At 37.6% G+C, this 9,895-nt stretch overlaps 1 protein-coding gene and 1 pseudogene across 1 annotated transcript; one reads left to right on the top strand and one right to left on the bottom strand.

Annotated features, from left to right (window-relative positions):
* The first annotated feature begins 5,030 nt into the window (after positions 1 to 5,030).
* Positions 5,031 to 6,776, top strand: LOC112198071. The gene is made up of 3 exons (XM_024339089.2): positions 5,031 to 5,205; positions 5,860 to 5,948; positions 6,412 to 6,776. The coding sequence occupies exons 1-3, from the start codon at positions 5,179 to 5,181 to the stop codon at positions 6,557 to 6,559; spliced, it is 264 nt and encodes an 87-aa protein (XP_024194857.1). The 5' UTR covers positions 5,031 to 5,178; the 3' UTR covers positions 6,560 to 6,776.
* A 306-nt stretch (positions 6,777 to 7,082) lies between these two features.
* On the bottom strand, positions 7,083 to 7,177 carry LOC112201272 (annotated as a pseudogene).
* Between the last annotated feature and the right edge of the window lie 2,718 nt (positions 7,178 to 9,895).

Genomic DNA, 9,895 nt, shown 5'->3' on the forward strand with positions numbered 1-9,895 from the left:
GAAAAGACTCAAAAGACTTTTGTTAATATGTTGGAAAAGACTCAAAGAGTATCAACAGAAGCAAAGATGATACATAATAAGCTAATGCAAAGTGTTCATTTTTTTTTTTTTTTAAGAAAAGTATACTTTTATTCATCCAAACTGACGATTACATATCTCAAGATTGACCCGTTGTAGCCTCAGTATCTCCCAACAACACAGGAATACATCCTCTACTCAAATCCCTCCTATCTACTTCGGTTAAAGGCCTCTTACTAGAAGTGATGGACGTACATGAGCCAAGAAGGCACATCCTTTAACCATAATTCTCGCCCACACTCCCTCGAGTTACAAACTTTGCAATTGCATCAACAGCTTGATTATTATTCTGCGGCGTATGTGCATGATCCTAGAGACATGAAGTTCATCCAGAACTGTCTGTATCTCTTCCACTATAATTCTTTCCGCCACAAAACACTTGTCTCTCTAATTAATGCGAAGTGTTCATTAATTGTCTCATAATGCAAGAAAATGAGCGTGCGACCTATCCCTAATAGGTGTATAAGGGCAGTGTGCATGCCTCTTAGGCTTTAATTTAAACATAGAAAAAAACTAATAAATAGGCGTGCAGGAAACATGAAGTCACCACCAAGAAGCATGGTTCGATGATCGAATGGTAGGTAGAAAGTCAACTAAATATATATGCATGTTCATCATATAAAAAAGAAAAGAACGAATACACGCAGGAATACAGGTATCCATGACATTATGAGGGACTGATGCTTCATCTAATTGTCAACTCTCACTCACTAAATGTAAATGATGCTCCAAATTAAGGACCAAATTAAACTCAAACTGTATATTAAATCCAGCGTGCAAGATGATATATCCACATTTGACGCGTGCAGGCAATGATCCGATCTGGCTAGTTCAGGAGTTCGATCTGTCGAAATTAAATAAATTTCAGATCTGATATTCGAGTTATCATATACAAGAAAACATTATCACCTGCAGATGGATGAACATTATCAGCTGCATGCGAAGGAATCTGGACTTCTGGAGACATATATGAAGTCAAACACATGAGGTCAGATAAGCAACAAGAGGAAAATAAAAGCGAGAAAAACAAGTAATGATTGGTGTGCACTGTTAGTTGGTTGGACTGGTTTGATTGTTTGTTCCTATTTTGCTCACATTATTGATTTGGGTTTGTTCGGAAATGCCAGAGAAGCAACTTACAAGACCAAATTTATTTTGCCCTGTGTTTGGTTTCTCCCACTTTCCAAATCTTGGATTCAGTCAAGGTTAATAGCTCTAGACTCGAAATTAACGACAAGAATGAGACATGAGTAATGCTAGCACAACATGTTGTCCAAGAAAAATTTATACTGTTGTGAGTGTAAAATATATAAATATGTTAATATAAAGTGTTTGATAAATTATTTAAGAAAAGTTAAAACAATGTCAATAATTGTTTGAACTCGCGTGAGTTATAATATTTGCATTTCTCCAATAATTATGGCCCCGTTTGGTTGGCAGGAATGTTAAAATAGGAAAATGATTTATTTTCCTTTTCAGACCGATATAGAATGGAATAGGTTTTGGTATTTCCATGTGAGTGTTTAGAACATTACTGAAAATTAAATTATGAAATTTATTTTCCATTCCTATTGTAGTGTTTGGTAAGTCATAAGAATGAAATATAAAATTATAATTTTCAATAACACTCTTTTACTAATTAAAGTACAAATATGACATTAACTTATAAGGAATGTTTGCGAGAGAATATAAATTTTTGGGTCCTTGACTAAAAGCACCAAAATTGGCCAAATTTATCCCATTTACTCCAGTAACATAATTTTATTCCCACTAACCCAATTTAAATTGAAATGACAATTTTCCCTCAATTGAATTAATATATTACATCATGCCACCACACCGATCTCTCTCTCTCTCTCTCTCTCTCTCTGTGCGCGCCATGGCTGCTCCGGAATTAGAGAACGAAGCCCACCACTGCCAGACCTTCACTGCGTCTAGACCTCGTCGGACCTTCACTGCATCCAGACCATGCCGGACCGTCACTGCCCCGACCCCGATTGGATGAAAACACGATTCCAGATTTGCTGCTTTTGGAGCTCATGGACGGGAACCATGGCGATCAGATCTTCCAGCTGAAACTCAAACTCTCCTCCATAAAGCTCTGGACTGCACCTTCCAGTTGATTCTTCGCCCCGGAGACGAGGACGTAGCTCTTGGAAGACCGGAGACGAGGACTCGAAACCCGTGATTTGGTCCAGTTTCTAACATGGGTACCCAGAGCTTTTTTTTTTTTTTGGGTAAAACAAGTGTAGAATTTTTTTTTTCAATGGGGCAGAAGGCCAGAAAGAAAGAAATAAAAAGTTTTATTAGGGAGTAGTAGACATCTATTGCTCCCCAATAGACGTGTATTGGGGGGCAATAAATGTTTTGAATTAATGCAATTTCCTCATTTTTTTTCTTTAATCAAAGTTTTATTTGTCTAATTTTATGGAGATTAGTTCTCATTCTGGTGATCGAAAGTTCTATTAGGGTGTAATAGACATCTATTGGGGGGCAATAGACATCTGTTACCCTCTATTGGGGGCAATAGACAATTGGGGGTAATAGACGTCTATTGCCCTCTAATATACATCTATTACCCCTCTATTGGGGGACAATAGACGTCTATTGGGGGTAATAGAGGTTTTAAGAAAAATCCGGTAGGCGGTGCCTGGTGAAGGGAATCCGGTAAAAGTTGGCTGGAATCTGGTGATAGTTTTAAGAGACTGTGAGGGACAAATGCATCTTAACCACATGTATTAAATATAAAAGCAGAAATTATAATAATTTAAAACTGTGCATTTATTTTTAGCCGTCAGATTCACTTGTTCCTCACAGTCCCATAGGTGAGCAGGCCTTTGGAGAAGATTTCCTTAGAGTGTTTTAGGTAAAAGGGAATTAAAAATACTTAATGGAGTAAGTGGGAAAAAAATTCATAAAAATGGGGTAAATGGACAAAAACCCTAAATTTTTTAGAGGGATAATTTATGTAATTTTGCCTTTGATGGTAGGAATGGAATTAGAATACCACCCTTACTAGGTAATTCAATTCAGGCTTTATGAGAGAGTCAATTTCCAGTCAAATCTCATTTTTTATTTCCTTTCCAATCTCTAATTACAAACAAACAACACCTCTACATGGAAAATGAAATTAATTCTCATTCCATACTATGATTTCCTGCCATCCAAACGGGACCTATGTGTTTTTGAATTGACATCTGTTTGAAACACACATATTTTTTTTTCATTTTTTTTTGTTATGTCTAACTGACATCATACCTCACATATGCCAAGCCCAAGTTAATGTCAGCTGCAATCATCAGTGAGGCTCGCAACCTAAACTAAGGATTAAGGGAATATATATATATATATATATATATATATATATATATATATATATATAGTGTTGTCCTGCATTATAAAATTGAGACCTTATAAAAGGGATTATAAGAGTTTATGCCTCTCCACATAGATTGGATGTCCAAATTTCTTCATTATATTGGGTTGGTCACACGTACTCTAAGTCACCAAATATAAGTTTATGTATTTAGCTCAAAATTTAATTATACGTGAGTGTATGTGTGAGAGTGTCAAGTGTTATACTCCGTAGTAGAAAAATTGAGACATTGCAAATGAGCTCATAAAGATTTGGGTTTCGAATCCACTTATTGTCAATTTAATGCTCATATTTCTTTCATCAGAGATTGAAGTAATATGAAATCTGACCAGGGTGGGGATATGTGAAAATTAACTAGTTTGATCAGTATATGTTGGGGTCCATATGCGTAATGACAATCAGAGAGATGTTTTAGCCTTTTAGGTACTTTTTGATAATCTGCTATGATTCGTGTTTTGGTGGCTTAGTTGTCTCGATCCTGTGTTCTCTGGCAGTGCCTTTTTCCGGTGACAACTGCTACATCAGTTGACACGTGCTTTGGGTTTCTGGTTGGGCTGGGCTTTGTTTGTCGGTCTGTTTCTTTTGTTTTCGTGCTTGTTTATGCTTGCCCATGTTTGGGCATTTGTTGTAATCTTTGTTCCAAAAACCAAGGTAAAAAAAAAAAAAATCAGTCAAGCGTCGGTGTTTGGAGCGTTGGGCTAGCCTGAGGCTTCTCCATCCCGAGTTTCCTCTAATTAGGCCGAACAATTCGGCTGGCCAACCTAATTTAGTGTTACTAAAGATTAAACTATTGAAAAGTATGGGCCGCCTCACGTCTCAAAACCACTATTTTGATTTCTTCTCAATAGTCAATACCATTGATCACATTGTCTTCCAATCGGTCAAAATACTCTAGAACATTGACATCTATTCATCGACATCCTTGACGTTCTATTTCTTTTTTAATTGAAAATCTAATTGGCAACCAATTCTCAACCTAAAACGCTACTTTCTTCCTTCTTACGTATGTATGACGAGAGAGTATTCAGAGCACTGCCGTGCACTTGCACCAACACAAATAAATGGTTAAATTGCACTAAATACACTTTTTGTTTATTAAAAATAAAGTTGATAATAAATATTAAAGGTTGAGATTATTTTATAAGGGTTGAGTCACTTGCACCGTCGGTGCATAGAATAATTTCAAATGTATGACATTGCAACTCTTGTTGGCAGCATTCACTAATTCGGAACTTAATTTGAAAATGATATTTTGACTTAAATTAGCGAGTCCTTAATAACCAACGAATGACAAATGTTTTTCTTGGAAGTCGATGAGTCGATCCTCATGGAATATGAGATTCTATACCATTTTTTGATGCTACACAGAGATTTCATTACCTTTAGTCGGAAAATTCGAACCAAAAGAATTAAAACCGTGCATGTACCACTAACTCATGAAGACTAATTATAGCCCAGAAAGTAGTTAGGCGTGAAAAGCTGACCCGTGGTCTATTTCTTTCCATACACGCCTTCGATTTCCTCGGTTGGAGTCTGAGATTTCGTCGGAGTCTAAATACGCGTAATATTAACTCACAATAAATAGAGACGTCTCATTGAGAAAATACCTTCCTTTCCTTGTTCTGTTCTATCTCGCATTCCTTTTCGTTTCTTTGTTCTTGCGGGAGAAGAAGAAGAAGGGATTCTGAAGAGATCAGATATCTTCTTCTCTCTGCGGCTTCAACATGTCTAGCAGATGGATCAGGCCCGAGGTACCCTTTACGTACCTCTCTCTCTTTCAATCATTTGTTTGGTAGATGGCATAGAATTCTTTGGCTTTGCTATGTATCTTATTCTGTTAACTTGGCATGGAACTTATTCCCTGCATATATATATATATATATATATATATATATATATATTATATTTGTGGATGAGGAAGTGAGACTATAGCCTTTTTCTTTGGCTTGTGTTATAGTTCAAGTTCAACCATAAAACTAACCCTTGGGTACGTTGGAGTGAAAAATTTAAAATGGTTAAATCAGGTAGTGGTTGATTGAGTTGTGATTTATAAGAACTAGGGCCTTTGATTTGAATTGTTCTTATATCAGGTAAGTTGAAAACTTGGGGTTCGTTTGAATGATGAATATGCTACATACTAGACGACCAAAACTGCTAGATTTTTGAATACCATGCGAGATTTAGGTTTCGTTTTGATGTGCTGTGGTTAGATATAGCTACGTTAATTAGTATAGAGAAAAGAGGAGGTAATGGATGATTTGAAATCAGTAATGTAATGTTATCTGAAATCCTTCCGTAGATTTCTCTACCCCAAGGGGGGCCTTTTTCTTATATGAAATAATGTTCTGTAAATATTGATTGTGCTTTTAGTGATTTGATTTGCTCTTCATGTTGGATATATGTAGGTGTACCCACTCTTTGCAGCAACTGGTGTAGCTGTTGGTATCTGTGCAATGCAACTCGTTAGAAACATCACGAGCAACCCTGAAGTGAGGTACATATATCTGTTATTTATATGTTATACTCTATTCTGCACAAGGAAAAGTGGCGCTACCATACTGAAAAAGCCTACCAAATCCTATTGCAAGTCAACGTGTAAATCTAATTTACGTAGCTTCTTAGTGTAGCAGAGTAATATATCACAATTTGGCTAGAGTGATTCAAAATCTTGGGATTTAGTGACATTTATAAGATGACAATCCTTGGTTAGATTACTACAATTCTTACATTTCAGGATTTGGAATTTAGAATAAAGAAGACAAATGAATCTGCTTCATCATCCAGTGCGTATAGTTATATCAAATACATCTTATCTAATGTTTCTCAATTTTCCCAACGAATTCAGCCTCATTCTCAAATACAAATCTCTCTTTCTGAAATTGCCTTAATCAAATGGAGCATTAGACAATATCTGATGTCAATTTAACTAATCCTCAGTGTCTCATATCTTGTTGCAGGGTTTTAAAGGAGAACAGAGCTGCTGGAATTCTAGACAACTTTGAAGAGGGTGAGAAATACAAAGAACATGGACTTAGGAAGTTTGTTCGCAAGAGAAACCCCGAGATCATGCCATCCATCAACAAATTTTTCTCAGACCCAAACTAAAAAAAACCATGAGATTCGTCCACAGATTTTCGCAGATTGAACAATTGAACTTAGATATCGGCTTGAATCTGTTTTGCAATGTAGGACCAATATTTGTTCTTATGAAAGGGTTATGAGACAATTGTAATGCACTAAAAGTTGCCAAATTGTTGGGGGTATGATTGACCTCATTGATAAATAAAGTTCAGTTCCATATTTTCTAATATATGGCTGCTCATGATAAGTGCCTGCTACTTTTCTTGTCTCATCAGTATCGAATGACGTTTTTTTAGGGGCTCATTCTGTCAATGGCGTAATCAACACCTACTAGTCGCATAATAGTACTTAAATTACAGGTTTAATTACCATAGATAATTATTTGGTCATGTATGTAATGGTTACCGGTTGCCTTCACCCTGAATCATTTCATCAAACATTTGTTAAACTTGTTTGTAAACACAGGTTGATCTCCAGAAGCTTAGAATGCTACATTTCTAGGAATAGCTTTGTCGTAAAGATCACCTTTGTCAACAGCTTTCTGGGAACTTATTTGGACCATTTCTCGATTATGCGTGTCATCCTTGCGTAGGGGCCTTGCTAATCTTCTCTTCCAATTTTATCAGATGTCCCCAACGGGACAAGATTACATGGGATTCCGAAGTATATAAGGATAGGTGATTTTGGAAATTATTGTTGCTCTTAAGTAGGCCATTCATTTTCATTAATTCAATCTCTTAAACAACAGAAGGTGAAATAAGCATAAAGTCATAACTACATTCCCCTATTTGTTAGTTGTTACTGAGTTCAAATCTTGTCATCTAACTAAGTAATATTGTTTTGGATCTTCTCAATTTCAGTTGACTATACATTCGACACTGACAATTTCATCTCAAGAACTGAATTGTTCTTCCTCTTGCTTCTGTACGTATGTCACTGACCAGATTACTGTTACCATAGTTGATATCATAAATAATCTTTTTATATCTGGATTTTCATTTTGGTTTGCCTACATTCAAACCATAGTTGATATCATAAATAAACAGTAATATGATCAGCCCGAATGTTTTTTCATATATTGGCTACCATGGCTTCTAGTTCATAATGAGAGAGGCATAAAACTTGTTTAGCCTCAGGTCAAGCCAATGAAAATCCTGATAAAGTTCTTGGTGTTGTAAAGTAATAGATCAAAATGGCTAGAGTGATTCAAACTCTAGGGATTTGGTTAACATTATAAGATAACATTGCTTTGGTTAGACTACTACATGCAATTTAATTATACATGTCAATATTTGAAAATTAGAAGGAAAAAAGAATAAAAGAAATGGATTTCAGTTGAGGTACTAGCAAGCAATGTGTTAGGATTCAAACTATGCAAGGAAGATAAAGAAGAAAATTTGCAGAGAAATACTGGAAACGCAGAAAGTAGTTTTTAATTCATTTTCAGAGATGCCTGTCAAAATGGCTGTAGATATAGCTGTGATGTTGTCCTCTACAATTCAGCTGATCAACACGTGGCTGCAAGGACCACAACTGATGGACTAGTCATCATGGTCTACTACTTTGACAAAATACTAGTGGGCTAGCTAGACTAAATGGGAATAAAATAAGGTTGAGCTGCAACAAGTGCTCTCCCCCCCCCCCCCCCCCCCCCCCCCCCCCGAGTAAAAGCCTGTCCTCAGGCGTAAAAAGCTGGAAATTTGGCAGCAATAACTCGTGCATCTTCCCAGGTTGCATCTTCTTCTGGCATCCCATGCCATTGAATCAGCCAGGTGGTGATCCGGTGACCCTTCTTTGTTCTGAACCCCATGTCAAGGACCTTCAATGGCTTCCAGGATACGTCACCCTCCAGATCGAATTGTGGCAGAGTGGAAGATATGGGGATGCCATCTCCAATTCGCTTCTTGAGTAGAGAGACGTGGAAGACCGGGTGAATTTTGGAATTTGCTGGAAGGTGAAGGCGGTAAGCCGCAGCTCCGATCCGTTCCACAATCTGAAATGGTCCATAATATCGAGGTGAGAGTTTGTTTGAACTGCGTTTAGCCAATGACTTCTGTCTGTAGGGGTGAATCTTCAGGAAAACCCAATCACCTACTATGAATTCCTTCTCAGTCCTTTTTTGATCCTTAAATTGTTTCATTCTGTTTTGGGCAAGTGCCATATGTGATTTGAGGCTGAGAAGCAAGTTATCTCGATTTTGCAGAGCCTTATCGACTGAGTGCACCTTTGTGGTACCCGGGATGTACTTCAAAACAGACTGAGGGGGCTTCCCATATAATGCTTCAAAATGTGTCATTTTGATTGTTGAGTGGAAGGATGTATTATGCCAAAATTCCGCCCAATGTATCAGATCCTTCCATGAAGAAGGCTTATCGAAGAAGAAAGACCGCAGGTAATGTTCAAGGAAATGGTTGACTACCTCTGATTGGCCATCGGACTGGGGGTGGCAAGTCGAACTGTGGCAGCTGAGTGCCTTGGAGTTTGAAGAAGCTTGTCCAGAAATGGCTCAAAAAATCGGGTCTCTGTCACTGACAATTCTCTTAGGCAACCCATGAAGTCGAAACACCTCTTTCATGAAAGTTTCAGCAAAGTTTCAGCAATTTGAGATGCTGTAAATGGATGAGTGACAAGGATGAAGTGGGCATACTTAGAAAGACAATCCACAACTACCATTATGGCATTGGAGCCTTTTGAATTCGATAATCCTTCAACAAAGTCCATTGAAATATCTTCCCAAGTATCTTCTGGTATTGGCAGGGGTTGTAAGAGTCCTGGTGGATGGATTGATTTGTATTTTTGTCTTTGACATTGATCACAAGAAGCTACAAAGAGTTTGGTTTCTTTCCTCATTCCCAGCCAAGCGAAGTTGCGAGATAGACGAGCTAGAGTTCTCAAGTAGCCGTAGTGGCCTGCTTGAGGTGAAGCATGGAACTCGTGGAGGATTTTGGCTCGCCATTCAGAAGAAGCAGGTACATAGATTCGGTTTTTATACATTAACCGGCATGAAGAATGGAAAAGTTGGACTTTGTTTTCAATCCTTGGTTTAGAGCCTGGATGATGGAGTTGGCTTCTGAGTAGTTGAGGCAAGCCTTGTCAATAAGCTGAATGCTATCGAAGAGAGGGGCTGTGACAATCTAAATAGCCATTAGCTCATGTTGGCGTGACAAAATGTCAGGTACCTTGTTCAACGTTCCTGCCCTGTATTCGATAATGTAATTGTACCCCATGAGCTTTGCTAGCCATTTATGTTGTGCTGGTGTTGAGATCCTTTGATCCAAGAGGTGCTTTAGTGTCTGATGATCAGTTTTGATAATAAAAGGCGCTACTACAAATTTCCCCATTAGCACCCTTTTTTTAGCC

Source organism: Rosa chinensis, chromosome 4 (genome assembly GCF_002994745.2).
Source record: "Rosa chinensis cultivar Old Blush chromosome 4, RchiOBHm-V2, whole genome shotgun sequence".
Taxonomy (NCBI): Eukaryota; Viridiplantae; Streptophyta; class Magnoliopsida; order Rosales; family Rosaceae; genus Rosa; species Rosa chinensis.

Excerpts from the sequence above, each read along its gene's own strand:
- LOC112198071 (XM_024339089.2), top strand. The coding sequence starts at position 5,179 with ATGTCTAGCAGATGGATCAGGCCCGAG. Across the intron at positions 5,206-5,859 it reads GCAGATGGATCAGGCCCGAG|GTGTACCCACTCTTTGCAGC; the intron begins GTACCCTTTACG and ends GGATATATGTAG. Across the intron at positions 5,949-6,411 it reads ACGAGCAACCCTGAAGTGAG|GGTTTTAAAGGAGAACAGAG; the intron begins GTACATATATCT and ends ATCTTGTTGCAG.